This window comes from Simochromis diagramma, unplaced genomic scaffold (assembly GCF_900408965.1).
Source record: "Simochromis diagramma unplaced genomic scaffold, fSimDia1.1 OVJJ01000604.1, whole genome shotgun sequence".
Taxonomy (NCBI): Eukaryota; Metazoa; Chordata; class Actinopteri; order Cichliformes; family Cichlidae; genus Simochromis; species Simochromis diagramma.
In genome coordinates, this window is record NW_024387416.1 from 1,304,744 (window position 1) to 1,329,390 (window position 24,647).

General features: G+C 41.6%; 1 protein-coding gene across 21 annotated transcripts in view; it reads right to left on the reverse strand.

Annotated features, from left to right (window-relative positions):
• Positions 1-24,647, reverse strand: part of LOC120721804 (adhesion G protein-coupled receptor L3-like) — a 252,581-nt gene that overhangs the window by 59,167 nt on the left and 168,767 nt on the right. For 17 of the 21 annotated variants that reach the window (XM_040012415.1, XM_040012413.1, XM_040012412.1 and 14 more), the window contains 4 exons: positions 23,533-23,636; positions 19,622-19,807; positions 17,558-17,596; positions 6,355-6,538 (listed from right to left, as the gene is read on the reverse strand). In XM_040012415.1, the coding sequence (XP_039868349.1) occupies positions 6,355-6,538; positions 17,558-17,596; positions 19,622-19,807; positions 23,533-23,636 (513 nt within the window). The remainder of the gene's footprint in view (positions 1-6,354; positions 6,539-17,557; positions 17,597-19,621; positions 19,808-23,532; positions 23,637-24,647) is intronic. The other 4 variants (XM_040012416.1, XM_040012419.1, XM_040012428.1 and 1 more) reach the window with 1 other exon arrangement.

The window sequence follows — 24,647 nt, forward strand, 5'->3', positions numbered from 1 at the left end:
TAAAACATACAGCTCTGCTATCACTTCCAACATAACTGAAGACAGAAAAGTAAACAGCAATGACATTTGTAGGGTTACTGAAGTTGGATTAGCTGTATATAATGATGTGCTATGTGGTGGCTAGCTAAACAGCTATGGTTAGCATAACATAAACACAGTGAAGCTGGAGGATGAATGCTAACTTTTTAATGTGAGGGTTCCTGATAGTTTGGGACAGATGCAATTACATGACAGGATCCTGTAAACGGACTGAACTTCAGTCAGGAGAACAATTGAGATAATCCATCCACAATATAAGCTTAGTCATTAACATACAGCTGCGTGGGCTGGGCTGTAGTTATCGTAAGGTTTTAAAAACTGAGTTTAAAATGAACAGTGACAATAAAAACGGAGAGAGGCCAACAGTGATCACTGACTTTGTAGGGGCTTGTTGAGATTTAATAGAACAAGATACAAAGCAATAAAACACGTTAAAAAGACAACAGCATTAATAAACGCAGAGTAGTTTTGACCCGGAAACAGGGTTCATACGTCATCACCTAAACACCGGATAGGACAAACTGATCAGCCTCTTTAACTGGTGAAAAAACATCTGGCCTCGTCAACAAGCTACTCCGATTTATATTTAGGGAAGCCAGATTGCACTGGATAGTGGAGGGAGTAGCAGACAATGCTGCAGGAAATCATCAGTTTTTCAGCATTTTTCCAAAAGAAAGTCATTTTTTAGAGCTGCATTTTGACGCTATTATTAGCTGATGCTCCGGAAACTCAACTAGAAAGATCTATTGCTTCTTTAATCAGCACCAAAGTTTCAAACTATGCTAACATAACAAAGTTTCCTCTGATGATCAATCAAACTTTTCACATGATAAGCTCGCATTAGGTAATAACATGTCCCATTCGTGATGGTAACAGATATTAGATTAAAAATCATAAGTCATCCAAATCCATTCATTACTGGTCGTTTACAACTTCTCTCATCAGTTTTTATGCTTCATAGGTACATGAAGGAAAGCTGTTTTTCAAAAGCCAGAAATTTAGAGCGGTAAAGTAATTATGCTTTGTATATCACTGTACCTACACCAAGCAACAACACAAGCCTGGGTAAGAAATTTGTTATTGATTACGACTGATGGAATATTTAAACTGTAGTCAGAAAATCTTACAGCTAACAGCTGGAGCAGATGCTAGCAAACTGCAAAGAAACCTCCAATTGCTATATTGATTCCAAAAAGCATTCATCGTGTAGCAACTGGTTTTATTAATCACTGCATCGCCAAAGAGCTCTAAATACAACACATCCTCACTTGATTCACTCAGCATTGACAGAAGAAGTTATCTGCTGCGACTGTGTACAGTTTACACATGGCAATGTTGTTTTTCCCCTAAACTGTAACAACAAAGGTTGTCTTTGCTTTATTAAAAAAAAAAGACACCTTCATTCTGAGGAATCTTTTTCTCTTGAAGAGCACAGAGAGTGAACGATGCAAGGAGAAAATAAAGACCGACGGGACAAGACAAGCTCGCTTCTGCAGCAGTTCAACAGCTGTTGTGTCTGAAGCGAGCACCGAGCTCCTAATTTATGGTTCAAAGACTCTGGTGTCACGCAGCAGAGGAAAATGAGCTGCTGATAGGAGCCTGGCTCAAATAAAAATCTCGTTCCATCAAAGTTATTACGGCATGATACAATTCAATTTAATAAAGCAGTCTAGTGTGCTCCTCTCTTAAGTACAGGTGACCTGTGTGAAGTCTAGGCATTCCTAAATGTCAAATTAACTCCCAGAGCGCTGAGATGAGTCTGCTGATTCACAGCTCGGTAGAAATACAGAAAAGAAGTTACACAAATGCACATTTCTAAATGTGCGGTGTGGATTAATAGAGGCTGTGGGTGTAAGTAAACAATGCTGACGTTTATGTAAGAGATTACAGTTTTAGCCACGATTGTGCAGCTCTTGTAAAGAAATGTCACTGCAAATGTGTAAAATCTGGTATAAGCTGAAGAAACAGTCACGGAAATGGTATTAATAGGTTATATTGTAATCTAGACACCTACAGACTTCCATGAGATGGGAAAACAATGGGACAGTCCAACAAGCAGTGACCAGCTTACAGTAAAAACCGAAACCGCAGGAAAACAGCAAATGAAAAGCTGTAAGACCCTACGTCTTCTTCTTAATCCTTATAAAAAAAAAACTGGCACTCACCAGAGCCACCCCTCAGCATCCTTGTAGATGCACCTGTGGTATAAAGGTCAAAATCCTAGGTGTTTTTCAGAAAAGTTGACCTCTGACCTTGAGGTCAAGGTCACCAGGATTCAATTTGAAAATCCTAAGTGACCACATTTTTAAGTTATGGCATTCACAAGATTGCCTCGACCTCTGACCTCTCATGTAAAGCACAAACTGTGGATAAAAGATGGCCAGTGAGGTGAATTCTTTCTAACGGCCAGCAGGGGGTGGCTACTCTGGTTTCAAAAAGTATGTCCAAATGCATAGAAGTGTGTGAAAAATATAATCTTAGGAAACATTTCTTTTTCGTTGAGGGTCTTTTTTGTTTTTTTCATTAAAGTATAATGTTTATTTTGTAAATTGTAGTCCGATTTAAACTGAAAATGGATAGAAAAAAAGAGACACTTTTAGGCTGTGTCTACTTTGATTGACAAAGTGCTACCACATGAGCGTGCAATGGTAAATGGATTGGTGCTCAAATAGGACTTTTTAAAGTTGTACTACAGACACTTTCATCCAGCCCTTTATCAGCGCCTTTCTACTCACTTCAGCACTCAAATTGCCTTCCACTACAAGTCCCATTCACCCATTCATACATGCATTCATACTTTTATCGACTTCGAAGTGCTTTCTTACCTTCACACACACACAAACACTCTCACACTCTGATGGATGCTTCAAGGGCAACTTGAGGTTCGGTATCTTGCCCAAGGGTACTCCAGCACGTGGACTGGAGGAGTCAATGATCAATCCACTGACCTTCCAATTAGTAGCCAACCCGCTCTACCTCCTGAGCCTCAGCCGGCAGTCAGACACCTAACCAGTGATGTTTGGCTCAAAGACAAAAAGATGGCGGTTGCCGGCTTGGTACGGATTTCTTTGACTTACATGTCTCTGCTACGTTTTTTTATGCTTTCTAACGATGGCGACATGATCAGTTTGAGGAATGAGTTCTGAAAAATAGTAACAATCACGTCTTTTTTTTTCCTAGCCTTTATTGATAGGATAGTCAGGAGAACAGTAACGCAGGGGCCGAGTGGGAGAACGGCACGCAGATAATGACCCGAACCCAGGCCTCTGCAACAGCCTTTCCACTTACAGGTCGCCTTCTCGAGTAAGCGAGCCACACCAGTTCACCCAAAACACCTTTTGAATGAGGTGACTGCCGGCTACGATCAGTCCAGACATCCGCTGCCAGCTAAATGCCACTCAGTTATAGTGCGACTCGCCAGGAGTGGCAGCCTATCCAGAGTTCTACTTGAACTAGCAGGCAGATTAGTCTGTAGTGGAGAATCTCAACTTGAAACAAAAAATGATTCAGTGTAAGAAAAAGAAACTTAATTAAGGCCAATAAGGCATTCAGCTGATGATCTCACGTCAGCGGACTGTGACACCTCTGACTTTGATAAAGGTTACAGCCAACAGGAAGCTACGAAGAGGTCACATTTAATCCTGCCTTTGGATCTGTTCTCATACCAGGGTTTCCCATAAAAAAAATCTTTTGTATTAGCATTCTCCTGCGCTTTTGTAAAGGCCAGGGGGTTGTGATACATTCCTATTCAACTTAGCTAAGACAATACCCCAGATAGCTTACCGTTCCCTGGATTCCAAGAGGCTGCCTTCTGAATAAAGGAAGCATTTTTCCGTCTCCCTCCCTCTCTCTCTTGCTGTCTTTCTTTTCCCCTGTGCGGTTGTGTAAAAGAGCTTACGACGGGCTTTAGGGAATTTCTTTGATGCCATAGGAGTTGTTGGACCCCGAAGGCTATACCTTCAAAGCTGGTTTAAATAACACGCTAATCGGCAGAAATCTGTTCACAAGATTATCATGCAGAGAGCGGAGCGCGCGCTCTCTCGCAGACAAAAGCTCGAGACGAGCACACGCAGCGTGACGCGTAAACACAAACACAGACACAATGACTGCAGAAATATCCTTCTTTGAAAGCGCACAGAATAGATCTCATTATCAGCTTGAGCCTAAAATTATAGCAAGGCTTTTTAAAAAGGGTTCGACATTCGCTTTAAAGCGAGAGAACCAGCTCGGCCTGACGCTGAAAGGACGTCTCCAGGTGTCTTAAGTGCAGTGCACCTGCTCACACACACACACACACTCTTAATGTCACATGCAAGGCAAAGTGAGGGATAAGTAATTAGCTGCTGTAGTGATTACAAATGTTTGGAAGGGCCCCCTTGTCCTCATTTAACTACCCTGCATGGCATGAGGGATTGCAGGAGGCGACTGGCTGGGTAAAAAGAAAAAAAAAAAGCCCAGCAAACAGAGAGATAAGGCCCAGTAAACATGTCACCAGCACATAATTAACCAGACTACCACAGTGTGCTATAAAATCTCACTCGAGTTTTGCAGGCATCGTTTCATCCCCCCTTCTCCAAACGAGCCCAGAATCTCCTTAATACCCAGATGAATTGTGTGCCAGATACAATAAAACCCATTTTATTAATTCTCCTTACGCTCGCCTCCTTTTAAGCCAGCAGACCTATATTTTTAGGTTGCCATGGCAGCAGGAACTTTGGGGGGGGGATGGGATAAAAATCCTATGTCTTCAGAGAATAGGGCGATACATCATGGCATTATTTTTGCCCCGCTAGCTCCAATTATTTAAGTTTTACACGGTTCTCGATGTAAGCTGCAAAAAAAAGAAAGTCCCAGCGACGGATGCATCCAGTTTGGAATTACCCCACCAGGGACAACCGTAATGACACAACTTCTATTATCTGAGCTCGCTTGGTATTTATACACTGAATAATGAGCACCGATCCCTGATCTGCAGCACCAGTGGTTAATTCCTGCTAATAACTGACACGAATATAAACACAATCATTAGAGATAATTGTCAGTTTACAGCCGGCTGCCATCAGCTATAAGCAGCCCTGCCAGATTTCACCTCCCGCAAGACAGAGAGCATTACTCCAGTGACCTTCACACTTGATCCAACACCTCAAAAGCTCCGCTGTCAGCGCGAGGGGATCAATAGCTGCGTGGTGAACTTCGTGTGCCTGTGCAACAAGCAAGATCGGCCAAGGATCTATAGGCACGTGAGAGAAAAATACTGGGAAAAACAAACGATATCAAATAAAAATGCAACGACAGAAACGAATGCTCGGCTCTTTAAACTCATCTTATGATTGTCTGTCATAATTGGAAAATGCAGTGTCTTCCAGATGAGCTAATAATCTGTTTCCCAGCAGCTTGAGAACATAATTCTACCCAAGCTGGTTCACTCAAACAAAGACCGCCAAATTAAATGTAATGTGCTCGCTGGCATTCAATTTCACATCCATCTACTCATCCATCCATCCACTAATTCATCCATCTACTCATCCATCCATCTATCATCCACTCATCCATCCATCTATCATCCACTCATCCATCCACATCCACTAATACAGCCATCCACCTGTAATTCATCCATCTATCCATACATCCAACCATCTATCATCCATCCATCCGCTCATCCATGTAACGATCTATCCATCCACTTATCCATCCACTCATCCATCCATCCACCCATCCATATATCCACTCATCCATCCACCCACTCATCCATCCACTAATACAGCCATCCACCCACTAATTCATCCATCTATCCAACCAATCCATCCACTCATTCATCCATCCATCCATCCACATCCACTCATTCATCCATCCATCCATCCACATCCACTCATTCATCCATCCATCCACTCATTCATCCATCCATCCATCCATCCATCAATCCGTTCATCCATCCACCCTAAAAAAAGAAAGCAAAGAGAAATCCGTCCATGAGGTTTTCCCCTCATTCAAACATTTAGATAACTTCAAATAATTAATGTGTATTTTTAACTTGGTAAACAACCGTTTTTGTTTAATGACTACAGCCACTACATTAAACACATTACCACACATACTATATTGCTTAATGATCATTAGAAAAGGAGGCAATAAAATAGTAAATGTTTCATTTACCATATACCGTATACTTTCAAAGGAATGCATTAGTCAGTGTGTTACAAACTGGCACTCTCTTTCTTACAAATCATCTGATTTTGCATACATGTACGTGTTTTATTTATTTATTTATTTTTACATGACAACATGCAAACTGCAAGCGTGGCTGTGCATACTTACGGATGTTGTCGGTGTTCTCTTGCACGATGTCAGTCTTGAGCAGGTTATCAGCCAGGACGAAGGCCCCCTGCTCGACCGTGTCCAGCAGCATGGTGGCGGCCCTCAGCTGCTCGCCTGTGCTCAGCTCCCTCCAAGCCGCCTGGGCCTGCGGCTGTAGCAAATTGTTGACGGTCTCCACCATGGCCTAGGGAGTTCAAATCATTGATTTAGTGAGAGGAAGCTAAGCTGGCCTGGGACTGCGGCAGCTTGACGTGGCGATGTGGTAAATGGTTTGAGTGAAGGAAGATCAAAGGGAGCTGAGCACTGAGAAACAAATCGCACAATCCTGTGGGACTGTGCGAGGAAGAAGCGTGGAGAGTTTCTTTTTTCACCCCTTTCTCTTTTTCATTTTAGCTTAAATTTCATAATAATTTTTATATTGAGCAATTTCACGAGTCTATTTCCCATTCACTTAAAAGTTATGCTTTTAGACATGGATCATCGACCTGCAGCAGCGACACCTGAATCTGTAATGACAATGGATGTTGCTCTCTTGTGTTTGCTGCTATTTGCTTTTATCTACAGGGAGAAAAAAAAAATCATGTAAATGAATCAGAGTCAGTGCTCACAAGTCCAGAGACCAATTCTTACATGACTTGAGGCAATGGTCTTTAATTGGTGTGATAAATGTTCTTCCATGCAGACAATCCCAATGCACAAACGCACTACAAAATAAATGGATAAATAAATTTTATAAAAATTAATAATTATAACACAACAATTTTCAAGGGATGTAAAAGATCTTTGCTAGCAGCAGCAGCTATCTGCAGCCATTCGAATCGGATCTTCTCTGCATATTAATGCCGTCGAAGGACTAATATGCCATCTTTAATCTCCCCGCAACAATGCCGGAGTGGGTAAGCAAGGAGGAAACAAGAACATCCTCCAGACAAGATGAAAAATTAAGAGCCATTAAAGATTTAAAAATGCCAATGGCGAGATTTAGGAATGGAATACTAATTGGTCAAGCAAGGCAATTCATTCCTGGTACCAGTGCTCCGAAAGAGCTAAAAGAGCCTGACCGCCGCTGGGACAAAAAAAGAAGCTGTTTCTAAGCCATTACAGTGCAGTAGGTGGCTAATAATGCTAGTAATAGTCACTTTTCCGGGCTTCATCATGAAAATCACAGATTTAATTCAGTTCTTTAAAAAAAAAAGGTCAAATTTGGATTCCCTCTTTACGCTTCTTTAAAAGCAATTGTGACAGTTTGTGCAATTGTGACATCCCGAAAGTGGAAGTGAAGGTGCACGTGAACGTTGGTAATGCCACACCACAGAACGCCCTCTGTGAACCTCGCTTTTATCATCTTTTTTGATCAATGGATTTATGAAGGGGAATAAGAGCTTTAGTACGACTCCACAACAGCATGGGGATAAAGCTAAAGGCGATAAGAGGAGCCATGTGCTCGAGTGTATTAAAAGCATTCCTCATAAAAAAAAAAGGTGGGGGTTACAGTCACGTGGAATAAATCTAATAGCTCCCCCAGCCTCGGATACTTTATAATTTTAACTTTATGTTTGTCTCCAGCCACCGTGATAGCAAGAGGAGTCAGAGCACTGATTGGGAATTTCAAATAGCACCAGCTGGCTGTTCCCCATTCAAAACATACCCTGTACACATTAATCCGCCCACACACAGTCACAGACACACACAGCACTCAGAGGCTGACGCAAGAGAGAGCACACACCTCTGCACCTGTTAGTATACAGGAACATACACAAAGTCAGTGGCAGGCACATACGCCGACTGCAAGCCGTGCCGGGTAATACAGCCACACACACACACACACACACGCACAAGCAGTGCACCAACTTTGATGTAATTATTCATTATCTGCAGCCAATCTCCAATCACACCTTCTGACATTCAGCTAGAGGCAAAGGTTGATTCACTCTCAATTAAGGAGCTCTCTTTCTTCAGGCACTGACATTTTTTTTCCCCTTCTTTGTTCCCTCCTGCAAGATTTTCTTTCAGCACTTCTTAAAACACTGAAATAATGGTTCTTCAGGGGGGGAACGATTGATGGACTCGCAGACGAGGTCGTCTCGCTTTTTTTCTTCCACATGCACAATAGATGCAAAAGGAGAACAAGGTGGCAGACCAGTCCAATCCTGGGGCTGGAGGGCTGGGTCAGAAAACGTGACGTCCGAAATTAATATTGGAATAAAGGATCAGCTCTCACACTGGTCCTTCAGGCATTTTATTTTTTTATTAGATCAGCTAAAAGAAAAGCAATAAAGCCGACATTGATGCACGCCGCGTCATTTGGATGCAACAGATTAACCAAACCACTGTGGCACAAATTACTCATTACTGTTATTAATATGTATAGAGCATGCAAATCTTTACCTCATTTAAACCAGAGAATGATATTATGACACAAACACTATAGGATATTGTCACTGTGTTGGACTGACAGTATATGCTAGACCTGATAAGACCTGAAATTGAGCATGCGGTTCCAATATGCCATTACATTGTAATGCAAAAATGTATTCTTCAGTGTTTATAATAACCGGCAGCCGGGCTGGTTTATGATGAAGAAGCTACAGACAAATTGTGTTGGAAGGAAAATCCAAGGCAAACTTTATCCTTCTGCACTGAAACTCCCATTATCATAATACTTTTTGTGCTCATTTCAGGCCTGTGTTTTGTGAAATAATTTGCAACAATTTTGACGGCCGAAATAATTTCAGATAAAGGTCACAGCGAAGGAAAAATAGCTTCTGTGCCAATACACTGTGTCACCCCGTGTTCATCTGTTCGTACACTGCAGCAATGAATGAGCACTTTCTTTTAGGGCCTTAAACAATCTGCAATTTAAAGGCTGAACATGTTGCCGAAATGTCAGATATTTAGTCAAGCAGTATATGGATATACTTTTATTAGATTTCTTGTAGGTAAAGTCATGTGATTGTATGCACTCCTGTGAAAAAATAAGTACATCCTTGTAACCAAGTGCTGCTAACCAAATGTACTTAATTAGCAGATAGTCTGGTTTGGAGCATTCAGCTGTGTATTAACACAATGCCACAATCTTCCCAGGAGTAGACATCTCATCAAATGCACTCCAGCGTGCAATGCAAGGCTAAGGGAAACTCTAGAAAACCCCAAGAGCAACATGTCAGACTCTACAGGGCTCAGTTAGCATGTTAAAAGTTCAAGTTCATGGCAGCCAAGTTTGGTTGGGAGGGTTAAACAACATGGCAGCATGGCTTAGCTTTGCAAAGCTGCGTCTGAACAAACAAAAACACTTCTGTAACTTTGGGCAGATGAGACCCAATTGGATGTGTTTGACCATAATGTAGAGCAGCGGTCCCCAACCTTTTTTGCACCACGGACCGGTTTATTCCCGACAATATTTTCACGGACCGGCCTTTAAGGTGTCGCGGATAAATACAACAAAATTAAACCAGTACTTGTAACAAAAAAAGAAGATTGATTCATAACACACGGGACAAGACCCAGGGAAACAGAGTTAACGATAAAAATGATTTAAAAAAAAATAACGCTAAAAACCGATAAAACCCCTGAAAACCATGAATTTCAAACCCGAGCCTCAATTCTTCCGGCCCGGTACCAAACGACTCACGGTACCGGTCCGTGGCCCGGGGGTTGGGGACTGCTGATGTAGAGCACCACATGTTTGAGAACACTAAACATGGCGTATCAGCACAAACGCCTAAATCATCCTGAATCATAGTGGTGGTGGAAGGATGACGACTTGTGCTTGTTCAATGGGCTCAGGGTCTGGGCACCTTGAGCGATGGTGACCTCCTCTGTGTATCAAAGTATTCTAGATTCAAATATGAGACCATATGAGGCTAAAACAAAAGGACAAAAGGACAATGATCCCAAATACAGCAACAAATCTACAACAGAACCACTGAGAACAAAGAGAATCAAGGTGCCACAATGGCCCAAAGTCCAACCTTCAACCTGAGTACATTAAGGAAATATTGCACATGTTTAAATAATAGACTTTAGAGATGCTGGCAGCAAATCTGGCTTCCCTTTGGAGAAATCCAGGGTAGTCATGATTTCCTGTTTCCATATTTGTGAGAAGTTTGGGTAATTGGTTACTTTGGTTAGCTTCAAATTTCCAGTATAGGCAGGAAAAGGACACCAAGCTCTTAACCTAATATTCCAAACTGTTTATGTCTAATGTTCAACTGTTTTTCAATGGACGCTATTTTGTGAGGCAATCCATTGTGAATACTCAGTGGTGACACCGTGTTCTTTATTTACGAAAGCTAGCGGCATCTTTACCCGTCTTCCCATTAGATCAGGCTGTCACATTTTACTTTTTCTCCAAGATCTTTCACCCAAAGGCAAATCTCTAGTCTGCAATATGTTGCCATGGATTTATCAAAAAGCAAAGTTTCTTGGCACAGGCAGTAGGTTAAAGAGGTTTGCTTTGAAACATGAATGAATAAAAATAATAACATTAATTAAATAAAGTAAAAGTGAAAAAATGCAGTTAAAGGGAAATACTAACAGTCATTAAGTCAACTTTCCCTTTTCCAGTGAAGACCCTGGCCATTTGCTCACATCGAAAGTTGTCATTTTGCAGTCCACAGCTCTTATGTTTGAACTCTTAAATTAAATCCACCCACATGTTAAACCATTGTTGAACCCCAGAATTAATGGAAAAGACAACAAACCAAAGAAAAAATGATCAAAGCTCTTTCACTGGACCTAAAAGGTTAATGGCTGTGTTTAGCACAAATAAACACATCCAGAAAATCTTTTTATTAAACTGATGGACCTGAGGAACACGCTAGCCCTGCCTACATCGTCAGGCTACTAGACAGCTAAAATACCCAACAATTCCCAGGAGCTAACAAGTCCAAAGACATGCTTGTTAGATTAATTGGTGATATCCGTATCCATCCATCCATGCAGCCATACAACAGGCAAGTATGGCTGCCAGTGAAAGTGGGCCTCTAGTGTTTATTGATCATGTGACTGCTGATAGAAGCAGCAGGATGAATTGTGAAGTTCTGAGAGCTATACTCTCTGCTTACATTCCCCCAAATGCTGCAAAAATTACAAGCAGCACTTCACAGGGCAACTAGATAATGGCCAAAAGCACACTGCAAAAGCAACCCAAGAGTTTCTAAATGTAATGAAATAGCATACTTGAATAGACAAGTCGTTCACCTGATCCCAACCCAACAGATGTTTTCCAGCCACTGAAGCTAAAACTGAAAGCAGAGAGACTCTCAAACAAGCAGCAATTTAAAGCATCTGCAGAAATGGCCAAGCAGAGCATCTTGGTGGAGGGAATACAGCACTCGCAGGCTACAAAGGGCTTTCATTGAAATATAAAAAACAATCCTCTTATTTAAAGTTATGTTAGTTTGCCCATTTTACCCTTGAGGCAGTGAAATTGGGAGAATATCTATAAAAATGGCTGTAATTCCTAAACAGTTAATGCAACACTTTTTTAAAGCCTTTGAATTAAAGCTGGAAACCTATACACTTTAATCATTTCTTGATTGGGGCTGAGAACACTGCACATTTGCAGTTAGAGAAATGCAGAAGGGGTGAGGGTGGGAGGTGGAACACCACTGTTATCATCATAGTCTGTGCAGTTAAGTCCTACTGTGCATGTGTGGTGGTGGTTTGCTGCTATTTTACTGCTATTAGCACACTGCCACTCCATCTGTCAAATGTAGCATCTCACTCTGGTGCTGCAAACTCCCAAAGACCCCCCCTTCTTTTTTTGGCTAGTTTATTTTCTTCTACGGTGAAATGTGAGGCAGCAGTTAAAAAGTATATTTCAGGTCCCAGTACATGAGGAAATGCTAATCGTTAGCTGGACTCACTGCTGGAATGTTCCACTTGGAACAAGCATGATGAAAAGCTGCAGTGCAGAGGCCATTTATACCAATGCAGAAGGAAGGAAGAAAGGGAGAGGTGGACATTAGCGCGCGCTTGGCAAGAGCCCAAGCTAACCCGTAGTGTATGTGCCTCTATCTGTGCGCTGATTGATGAAATGAACTCTGGGTCTGGGAAATTGATTCTGGCTGTGGCTGATCTCCCCTCTTTTTCCTCTCTGACTGGCTAGCCTGGTTGGCTCTCCCTGTGCACTTAGCTCTCATCCCCTCATTTCTCCGCACTCCTCCCTTCCCGTTTGCCAGTTGGTTCCTCTCGCTTGTTTCCTCTCACTGACGTTGAAGGCTGATCTCAAAATGGTAGGGGGGAAAGAACATAAACAAGGTGGGATGTCTTGTTCTCTCTGTCATCTTCTATCTGACTTCTTGTCTCTGGGCTCAAATGAAGCTGTAGCATCATTTCTTGTCTGTTCTATATTAGCTGCTAGCCATATCATCCCTCTTCTTTGAGAATCTCTGAAACCTTCTGCTTTAATATTTTATCAAGCCTTCTTCAGTAAGTGGGTGGTTGCTTCTGTGTAGGTGAGTGTCTGAGGGGTTACCTTTGTATTTCTGCCTTCTGTCTCAGGTTTCATCTCACTACTGTCTTGATAGAAACCCTCTATTAACCTCAACAGCTGAAGAAAACAGTCCTTTCCTTAAGACTTACACTAAGAGATACAAAATGGATAGATGTTAATCAGTGATACAACAAGTGATGCTGTTTTTTTTCTTATTTGGTTGCATTTCAGTTAAAAGAAGATTGTTATGAGCATGCCCTAATGGAAAGCCTAAAACAGGGAGAACAGCAGCACTAAACCCCGAGCAGGCTTCAGTGACATGACTCTAAATCCGAAATCACATGGAAAATTGGAGCTTAGGTGGAGGTGGGTTGCAAAGAGGCTTGCAGAGGCAACTGTACAGTAGCTGTATTCATGCTAAAACAACTCAGATAGAAAATCTAATGTGAGATTTTCTGATTTTCTTTTTTCTCATTACAGAAAAAAATTCATTGCTGCACAGATTCCTCCAAAAAGCCTTCTACTGAACAATACTGCGAAACATTTGTATTTAATTTGAATGAACCTGCAGTAGACGGCACTTTGGTCCACAAGTTGCTTCGCCTTTTAATTTAAAGCAAGACACAGAAAACTGTATTCAAGACTAGACTCTCTAAAACGATCATGAATTAACATAAAGTGTTCAGATTTTCATTTTCAGGCCTTAAAAATTATAACGACTTTATCAAAGAACACCAGAATTTCAGTGTATGCACACACGTGTATGGATAACCCAGATATCCTCTCAACACACACGCATACACGCACACAAAAAATAACCACAGGACTTTCTCAATTATTACACAACACTGATCAGCAGAACTTTCCTCTCTGTGAGGAGAAAGCCCTCATTATTCAGAGAGAGAGCTCTGCACTGCAGGCCAGATGTGGAGGCCTCTGTTTCCGAGGAAGTAGCAATCTTCATCTTCCAACATTTTGTCATCTCGTTACATTTCCGAACAAGGATCCTCCCTGTGTTTCTGCCTGCTCTGAGGTCATCCTGCTTTGCGACACTCCCCCGCCCCCCTCGGTCATCTTTTCACGCCATCAGTTTAACTCGGGTCGGAGCGCAACATCCTCCCTGTATTGCGCAAATCCACACTCACTTGGCTCCTACTGAGGTATGAGACATTATTTGGGATATTTTCACGTGCTGTACATCCCTCGACTCCCGCGCAGTCGTTCGCTCGCTTTAAAACGAAATAAATAAAAAGGAAGAAAACCTTCAAAGCAACTTTGTTTGACATTAGAACAACATGGACGGATATAATCACAGTAATTGGACAACCATAACGTCTCTGCCCATAGACACGCTGCCATTAGTAATGACCAAAAAGGCAAGGGAGGCAGGGCGTCGTTTTTATCCTGTTTATGCAGAATCAAAGGGCACAGCAGAGAAACATCCCTGCAGGGGAAATGCAGAACATAGTGCGTTGATCATTTTATGCTTTGTAGCTCTATCAAGGCCAAATTCTGTTCAGTGGGATTAAATTGGCTATGACATGTAGCAGATACGACTCTTTACAAACAAGCGGGAAAGATACAGAGGCACTCATAATTAATCATTGTTGTATCTACACAAGCTCAGCTGAGGCAGGGAAATTGCCACAGGTTGAATTGGTTATGAATATGCGACTAAAACGGCAAATATACAGTAGCTTCGCGCTGAAATTCTCTGACGAGTTGAAGAAGATAAAGACCTCGCGATGAGATGAATTAAAATGTCATTTACTTGTTTACCACTTAAACAAGATAGAAGCCCTCAATTAAGGAAATAATCACTCCTTATCTAATTTAGACATCAACCACAAGCCCTGCACTTTATTTTGGACTCTGCACCTCCTTCGACTCCGCCGCACCTGTACTCCCGCAGCCTGCCTTTTCCCACGGCGCTGTCACAGTCTGTTTTCAGCGCCACGCGTGTTCTCCGAGCAGAGGGACAGCAGAGGCAGGTGCAGCTCTCGTTTGCTTTGTATTCCTCTGCTAATCCCACTTATGTCAACCACCAGGGTCCTGTTGGAGAAAACATTGCCCAATTTCCCTAATCAGTGAAAGTCTCTCAAAGGCTGCCAGCGCGTGCAGTCAATGCCTGTGTTTACTTAAGGCCACAGATGTTGCTCCATTATTCCAGTTCGTCAAGTGAAAGCGCCTCACTGTTGTGTGAATTTGTCAACGTAGCACAGGAACGGAACAGAGGAGGAAAGTGCGCAGCTGGGCTGTGTGCACAGTCATGTATAGATTTACATTGTAAGGTGAAAACATGGCCAAAAACATGAAAGCCAAATCTTCGAGAGTATATAATGATGTCTGTGCGTGTTTTAAAGATTCTTGAGGCACGGCTGGGTCTACACTGTAGAGCCACTGGGTAACTGTTAGCATGAAATATTGTGCCAACAGTCATGAACCCAATCATGGTGACGGTGGCATTGTTGGTTTTTAGCGGCACCGCAGAGAGAGCATGAAACATGGATGCAGTCCAGGTCGGATAAATGAAGCCAATGGGGAAGCGCCGTTCTGTTTGAAGTCCTACAGATGGTGATTGTCATGGTTACAAAAAGACTTCTGGTCCTATAGAAGTCTGTGGGAAAATATCTTTCTGACTTAACTAGGGTCATCACGATTAACGCAGTTTAGTTTGCGTTAGTTTTTAACGCAATTAACCCATCTGGAGCGCAGAATGAGTCAATATCCCTGAAATGTCTCTGCCAACGCATTTCAGGAAGTTTGACCAGAGTTTGTCCATTCTGCGCTCCATGATTGCGCTAAAATTTTTTTATAACCTTAATCATGAAAGCCCTAGACTTGACCTTTGTAAACACTTTCCTATTGAGCTCGTGGGCTCAGGCACTCACGATGAGTAAAAAAAAAAAGTCTGTTTTTTAAATCTGGGTGCACTTTTTCATTTCATTTTGTATTCTGTGGTGTATTGAACTAAACTCAGTCACAGACACAAAGTTTGGTGAGCGCCAAGTTACATGCCAGCAACATGTGCTGAACGTGACACGCGAAACGAGCCCAAGCAGAGACTCTAACACCAATTTATGCGAAAATCAAAAAGGATTAAAAACCTAAATAATTTGGGGTTTTCTTAAATATGGATGTTAATCGCTTTACGTGTGATATTCATAAAAAATTTGTCTCAGATTGGCTAATTGGAGGATATAGTACAGACGATACGATCATTATAGTAAGAAACAAAATGAAGAGGTATGCTGCCCCGTGTAACTCAACAATTTGTTTTTCTAATTTTAAGATATTATATTAGTCTATGGCACTTGAGGGTCATCAACTTAAGGCCCAGCGTTGACACTCTTAACTCCAACAGGGAATGAATGGACCATTGTACATTTCACTTACCCACAGTTCTTGTTCTGCTATGATATAGCAGCACATAACAAGCTCAAGGGAGCATTTCTTTTCTACCCATCACAGCAGACTAAACCTTCCTTATATTTTCAAGAAATGTAACAGCCACCTAACATAAAGAGAAACATGGCAATTACAAACCTATAGCCTCAACCCCTGAAGAGAAACCCTGCAAATACCAACTCAAAGTCTTTGATGTCTGCATTTCTTTTCAATTATACATATGTTGGCTCTCTAAATTGGCACTCAGACATCAAAACTTTGAGAGCCCCTGATCTTTGGCTACACAAAGACCCGACAATAGTTGCATTTCTAGTCCTCCTGTGGCATCTGTCGACAACAAGAAAAACAGAACACCACCTGATTTGTGCTGAAAGCATCTTTCACTCAGAAACCCATTTAAACATATGAGCACACTCAACCATATAAAACCATAAATAACAAAATGCCTTCTGACATGCCTCGGAGGGATCAGTGTGAAATACATGTTGCTTAGCATGCATGCTACTGAGCCTATATATAAAAGGACAACATCTGGCTGCAGTGTGCAGATTAATTGAAACCATCTGCATGAAGACAGGGATGTCAACTTCTCCCATAGTTCTCTTGTCAAGGTAGAAATTATCCTGATGGCAGCTAAAAAGTCACCTCAGGGACAACAAATCCCACTCAGTAGCCCGAGAAACAGCTGAGAGAAGCAAGAGAACCCCTCAACCCCCCAAATTGGGACAAATATGTATTATGCATCATGCAGAATCATAACATGTCATAACTTTGGCTGACTTAGTAGCTAGAAGAGTAGTTAGAAGTTGACTTGTTGGTATAATGAGGTCAGTTCTTTTGGCTCTTAAGCTTTTGCTGAGAGATGCAGGCATGTGCTACATGCCCGATAGCATTATTTTTGACTGATGCTTTCCACTGATGTGGGTTATTTCACTGGAAAGCAGTGCTGATATGATAGTTCTGGGGCATTTTTAAAATGATTGAGACACTTGAGAAAATCCACAAAGGATCTACGGCATCTCAAAATAGAGGAACTCTCAGGCTCGTGCCAAGAAACTATCATTACATGTCATATGCATGCAGGGTGGTGGGTGAAAAATATGAATAATAAACTAAAAGTTGAGACACAATGACAAAAATGAAATTTGACCCTTTGATTTAAGACAAGCGTTGCAAGGAAAGGCGACACATGGCACACACATGTAGTGACTTTGATACTGTGGCACTGGGCGCCACTTCAAAAGGCCAAGTTTCACATTCTGTGGTTAAAAATGGAAAAATGGAAAACGACAGCACAAGTTACCACAATGAGGAAACGAAGAGCAGGAAGTGAGGAATAAAATTTGGTCCAAATACCTGAACATAAAACCGACACGAGCGCTCTCTCTTCTGCAACTGCAACCCAAAGAAATTCAAGAGTTAGCATAAAAAAAAAAAAAGAGTCAGGCAATTCCACATGAAACATTTCAGCTTGAAGTACAGATTTCAAAGTAAGTGAGAAACTAAAACATTCACTCTACAGTTTTATGAAAAGCACTTGGCACAATGACTGCGTAATATGTGGGAAAAAAAGTAGAGACTCGTGTTAATTAGCCCTAAAATTAGACATACGAGACCAGTAGGAAAAAGCATACTGCATGACACTCTTAACTTTGATTTCTAGGTTGTCACATTTTAAGTTTTATGTTTTATTTGAGAAATTTCCCAAGAGAACACGGTGCAGTTATCCATTAAACGTCTGCCACCACCGAAGAAGAGTTAATGCTAATAGCATTTTAGCATACCTGAAAGAAAGAAAGAAGAAAAAAAACACAGACAGGGAGCTGAGGCACAAAGAAGTGCTGTTAGGACTGCATGGGGAGTGAATCATTTTAATTGAGTTCTGATACAGGCGGTGTAGCCAACAGAGCCGCTGTGTGGCTTAACAGATAGGTTCTAGTACCGTGCTAAATCCCATGCAGATTAGCTCCAAAGAGTACCATTTCCCCTTAAAGGAGCCTCTTGCTCTACATCACAGCCCACTCTTCTGGAAGCGTTCCCATCCGCACCGTTAGCCAGCTAACCGTTTGATCATGAAAACGACACTGATCTCACCGTTTGCCAACTCAATCCTTTCATTGTTTGCTGGCAAAGGCTGCTCTGCTTCATTATATTAACAAAAAAAAAGAAGAAAAAAATCTTTAATTTGCTTAGCAGATTGTGTCAAAATGACTGAACTTTGGTATTGCCAAAACAGAGAAGAAGAAGAAGAAGAGTTTTGTGGACTCCGGTGTCTCCGTTGGGAGACGTCTCACTGGCGAGGGATGCGGAGCACAAGAAAAACCCGTAGGGACGTTTTTTTGTTCCATAGATGCACCGTACTGCAAAAAATGGACTGTATATCAGCAGACAGAGAATTATAAATCACTGGTAAGCCCTGACCTCTTGAATAAATTATCCCTGTTGCAAAAGCTTTTCCGCCTCACCCCTTCAATACGGCTGCTTTCTCTCCTTTTTTGCCATTTCATCAACTTTAAAAAAGAGACTAAAGACTTAGGTGGCAACCGCCACCACATTAGTCGCCTCTCCCTCAAACAGTCTGTTTTATGTGAAGCCAGTATTTATTTTTTCGAGAGGTATTATAAACTCTAGTTGCTCCGATGCGATTTCACTCATCAAGTTTCCCTTCTGAGGCCTTTTGGCCATCTTTACTGCCTTCCCTCTCCATTGGAGAAAACTGGCACTAAAACCTCAATAGGGACATCTGTGTCTGTTGCAGCAATGAAATAAAAAACAGTCCCAAAAAAGCAATCCGAGAACAGGTGTTCGAGTTCGTCTACAAGTGATGCCGCTCCAGGAAATTAACGATTGACATTTTGAATTTCACTGATGTTTGCTTTTCTGTTGGCCGCTCAGCAGATAGAAAGTATTATTTTAGCTCTCTCTGCCTGAGTGCCCCTTACTGTGCGCTGCTGTGAATTGGGTAATAAATACATTAGATTCAAGTTCAGCGAATATGAAACGCTCTGCACCCCCCACCGCTCGCATCCAGCCCGCTGGAATCTTACCCCGTCGCATTGGCAAAAACAAAAAACACAAGCGGGGCAAATGTTGGCGCGTGGACGGCAACTTTTAAAACTGCGTCAGTGTAAAAATTGATTGCACTTAGTGTAAGAGAAGTGCTCGAAATTGAAAGTCGGTTTTTATTATGAGGCAGACTACAGGGAAAAACGGGGAATATCATTTTACTCAACAGCACAGAGCCAAGCGGCAGATAATTAAAAGAATATCTACTGGTCGGGTTTGGATTGAAGCCTTGTGGTAGGCAGGCCTCAAGACCGGAAACTTAACAGTCGGAATTAATGGATGCTTACACACAAAAGCAGCTCTAACAAATCAAATCATTCAAATAAATATGTGTAAACCAGTTTCCTCCGATACCTTATTGAGGCTCCGTGCTGCACTGTCTTTGCCACCTGGTGTGAGGTTCCTCAGCTGCACGTCGAGCAGATCCACCAGCTGAACCATGGCCTTCACCGTGTAGGTGATGTCCCCCGCCTGAAGATTGCTCTTGGTTTGCTCTGCCAGCTCCCGGGCGATGACCGCCGCCGTCTCTCCGGCTTTTATCTAAGGAATGGGACAGCCAATCCAGTTAAAGCTGAATTTGTGAAGTTTTTAAACGAGGCGGCTGGCTTGTACGGAGTGTTTTTCTCTATAACTAAACGCAAATCAAAACAACCCCAGGTCCTTTGCTTTTTGCTGCTGTGGCATTCAAAAAGAACACTCTAGAAAACATGACAAATTACTGTATTCATGTATAATGCCCCCTAAAATAAAAGGCGTTTAACCTAAACCTTTTCTGCAACTGCTGCAATATCGCACACAATTAATGTGGTGAGACGATCCTCAGCCGACTGAACACCAGGAGCCAATATTGCATCCAGACATAATTATGAGACTATTGAGGGAATTTCCCAAGAAAGCCTTACACCTTTGTAAAAACTAATAGAGAGCAGTGCAGCTTGGGGATAACAGTGTATACACAGCGCTGAATATATGAAGTTCAACAAGTTATGCGAATGTGCTAGAATCTGACAAGGAAAACGATTACTCTCACCGTCACCCTTTTATTGTTGTATGAAAATTATTGCTTTTTTTTATTTGCACAGTGAACCTTTCATATCTTAAACATTACTTCCAGTTTTCACTGCAGAAACAGTTCAGCCAAATGTATACATACTGTAAAATTAAAGCTTCTGACATTCTCTAAAGCCCTCCTATGAAATGTCATCGTTCAATCATAGCTTAGCTACTTTACAGTACTGTGAGAAAATCTTGAGCCAACCACCGTTTCTTTATATTTTGCTAAGATAACGGAAAATGACTGCAGTGGTTTACTGAAACATGCAAATATACATGTAGATATATAAATATATAAGACAAAAACTGTGCAATTGACAAGCCTGAAAGTCAACACATGGTATTCTTTAACACAGCCCAAACTGTTTCAGGCTTTCCCGTCATTTCTTTAAGTACAGTAGTCATCAGGAATTACACCATACCAAGGGGAATCACTTGGTTGGGGCACAAACACTAATTTATGCCCGTCAAACGATATTATTCTTGCAATTTTTAGTAGAATTGAAGAAATTAAAGCAGTGGGAAAAATTTTTATGTTTTGTCGCAGACTAATAGTTGCAAAGTGGCTAAAATACCAACTTTTTCTGCTCTGTGTAGACAGAACGCTGGTTTATCTATTGAGTTAGGTGCTTTTTTGTGCTCGACAGATTCACAAGTTAGTGTTAATCGGCTTAACAAACAATGAAATATTGCTCTGAAAATTGTCACATGTAAGGACTGGACTAAGAATAATAAGTGAAAAGCTTCAAATGTCCAAATAAAAACTTGCTAAAGACAAGAACCTCAGCTTCCTTGGAAGCAAAATACAAAGAAGTGAGAGTTTCGCACAGTAAGCAGGTCCGTAAAGCTTTGCATTTCATCATTGCTGAAGTTTGATTTGTGGAACTTTAACAAAATAAGTACTGGATGCTGTGTTTTGAATCCCTTTGCTGATGAAACATATTAGCAAAAATGTAAAACTAGCTTTTTATATGCAGTGAAAGATATCAAATATCAAAAAAAGAGTAAAAACTGAGTTTTTTCACTATCACCTAATATAGTATGCTTGCGAAACACAAATTAAAAATATTAAAACACCAACAGATGAGCTAGAGCTAGCTTACTTAGCTAGTAAGCTAAGTAAGCTAGCTAAGTAACCTTAAAACTGCTACCCACAGTTTTCATTTTAGCTCAGAGTTTCCACCAAAAAGCAAAACCAACAATTTTTCCTCAATAACTTCCCAAAGAGCACATTATTTAAAACAAAAACAAAGCAGTTACAGGAATTTTTTCAAATAATATATGAAAAGGTTTCCCCTGATGCCAACAAAACGCTAATTTTGTTCAAAACACTTTGACGACAGAGATTTAAATGAAAAAGAAATAAAATAAATGCCACATTCTTTTAGAAATAAATCACACAGTTACTGAGAAACAGATCACTTTAATGAGTAATGCTTGAAATTACCTGTCAGCAATGGTGACCGATAAGACAGCCCTGCATGTTGCATATGCCGATGACTACAATGGGAAACTGTGTAGCCTCAGTAAATAAATCTAGAGTTGATTAAATGCCCAATACATATCTGGGTCTTACGCTCTGGGTCAGTTCCCTTTAAAGATTGAACTAATCGAGTCGTAAGATGAGCCCCAAAACAGCGGTGGTATCATCTAAAACAGGATCGTCCTGATTTACTCTGACATTACCTGCTATCATCGCCTGTGAGTTTATTAGTGAAGCCAATTAGGCTGCTTAAATTGGTCTTTACAGAGGTGTAAGCAGAGGAATGTTTCTTTGGAAGATGTTTTCCTCTTTACCCTCCCTGCTCTCGTCTCTTAATGAGGGGATGTGGGGATGCTAGGTAAATAGCTCTGCTTTCTTTTTTCCCCTTCTGCTTGTCTCGTGTCATTTCCTTTCCTTTTCATGCTTTATATCTTCCTTTCTCATTTTGAGAAACCATCTGGTAATGAGCAGTGCCACATACAGGACAATGGCCCTAGATATAAAATAACGAAGTGCCAGATGGGCATTCCAATTGTCTGACAGGTTGATCTTCATTAGAGTCTTCCTGTCTCTGCTCCGACAGGCACGCTGCCGGAGTGCGATTTGTTTTAAAAATAAGAAAAGATTAATAACACCTTTGTTTAAAAAAAGCGTGCATATTTTGATTGTCACATCTTTCTGTAGAATTTAACAGGCATTACTCTACACTAGAGTCACCCTGTTAGACCTGAAGTGAGCCGCCCGCCACAGCAGGTTCAGAAAAAGCTTTGCTGTAGTTAATTTCTCTAAACAGCAGCCAGTTGCTGAGCTTTATTGCACTGCTGAAATGGGCCCGCGCTGCACAGAAATGCACCTGATAATTTCCCCGCCTTCTATTTTGTTACCCAACAGCCGTTCTCCATCCATATCCGCAAACTGCCGTTTGTTTAATGGGCTGAGCTTTGTGCCGTCGAGTACACCATAAGCGTTATAACATGTACGCCTCGGGGTCCTATGAGTTTAAGGGAGAACATTTGCAGCACTGCCTGCAATTCATAACCTGGAACCCTGATCCTCCCTTGCAGTAACCTTCCCCTCCTTTAAGATTTGATTCCCTTACAGATTTTAACAACGGGAGCTTTATAAATATGGAGCTTTGCATAATAAATCGCCTGCAGAGGAGGAGATCCGAATCGTTTGCACTTGAGAAGTATAGAATGCAAATAACCGCCGGTTCATGTAAGACAGAAAGCGGTCTGCATTAGCTGTTACCCACAGCAGGCTATTACACTATGATCCTGTGGTATTGGTTTTCACTCCAACCCAACCCAGCCACCCACTCACGCCAAACACATGCATGCACAAGAATAACCTTTCTATTGAGTAAAGCCTCTGGCTAATCGATGACATTAATCGACCAATTAAGAAGAGACAATAGGACAAAAGGAGAAAAAAAAACCCACACAAAAACTAAAGTCCTCTGAGTACAAATGATGTACGCACCCGATGTGCATTGTGATCTGCGGCGAACGTTCGTCAGAATAAGGTAAAAGGGTGCCGTTGTGTTCAAGCTAAATCCAAATACATTTAAGCTCAAATCCTCCAGGCTATCTTCAAGCTTTTTCCTACAATTTTATTCTAAAGAGAAATGTGTGATAATTGCTAATCAGGAAAAACAAACACACACACAAAAGCAGTCCATGAACTAAATTATATACCCTGTGAATCTGTGCATCTTTACTTCTGTTACCTTTTGGCTGATGATGTTGACCCAAGGCGAGGTACAGTTGCTAAAGTCAGGCCCCTGGGAGTCCCAGTATCCTTCGGGGCCCATGCACATGTATGAGGCCACACCTAGAGAGCGAACGAGAGATAGGGAGGAGAGTTAAGAGGCTTTGTGGGAAGAACTGCGTCAGATTTACTAGATTGGGTTTGTAAACGCTCAGACAATCAACTTTATCCATATTTTGTGTTTTCTTTTATATTTTTTCCCCAATATAGAGTGAAGAGACCTCAAAATACCACCTGTTTCTTCTTCTGTGTGTCGAGTACTTTTCCTATTTGCAAGAAAATCCCAAGGAGCATAATTCTTCAAGTGATTAAATTAATGGATGTAGAAAAATGTAATTGGACGGCTTTATCTTATAGCGACTGAAATGAAGTTGCTTCACTCGAGGCCAGTTGGAGTTGCCCACGCGGCGTCTGTATTTAATCATTAAAAGTCAGACGGCGTCTGCATGTGTGTGACAGTTCGGCTCCTGCATACGCAAGAAAACGCACCAAAATAGGTACCAATTAAGTCTGCCCTAGCTTGAATTCATCAGGAAGGTCAATTAAGACGGGCTCTCTGCTGACAGAGAGGTGCTCCGGTGAGTGAGCTCCTTGCAAAACGCTCCATTTTTGACTTTAACACACATCCAGAAACTGACCAGTGTCTGTTAAGCCCCTGTTAATCTGCTGTACCTACCATCGCTTTCAGCTGAACTCACTGTTACTGCAAAATGGCATCGAGGTAGAAATGTAGGAATGCAGCTTGCTTGTTGACTCGTTCTGCCGCGCGCCTCAAATAATTTGCTCCCGTATTTTCATAGCTGACATCAGCACGGCTACACGCTGACATTAAATCGCCCTTGCTTGTACTTAAAGGGAGGGTGAGACGGCCGGTATTAACAGATAGAACTTTTGACTGACATATAATTTCCTTCCCCGGTCCACCTTGGACAGCTGTATGTTTGATGGGTTTATAAGATAAGGGACTCTGTATTTCTGCCTATATTTAGAGGCAAAGGGGCATAAAAGACAGAGGGAGAAAGAAGAGGGAGTCGGAGGAATGCTGGGGGATGACAGCGGGCGAAGTGATGGTAC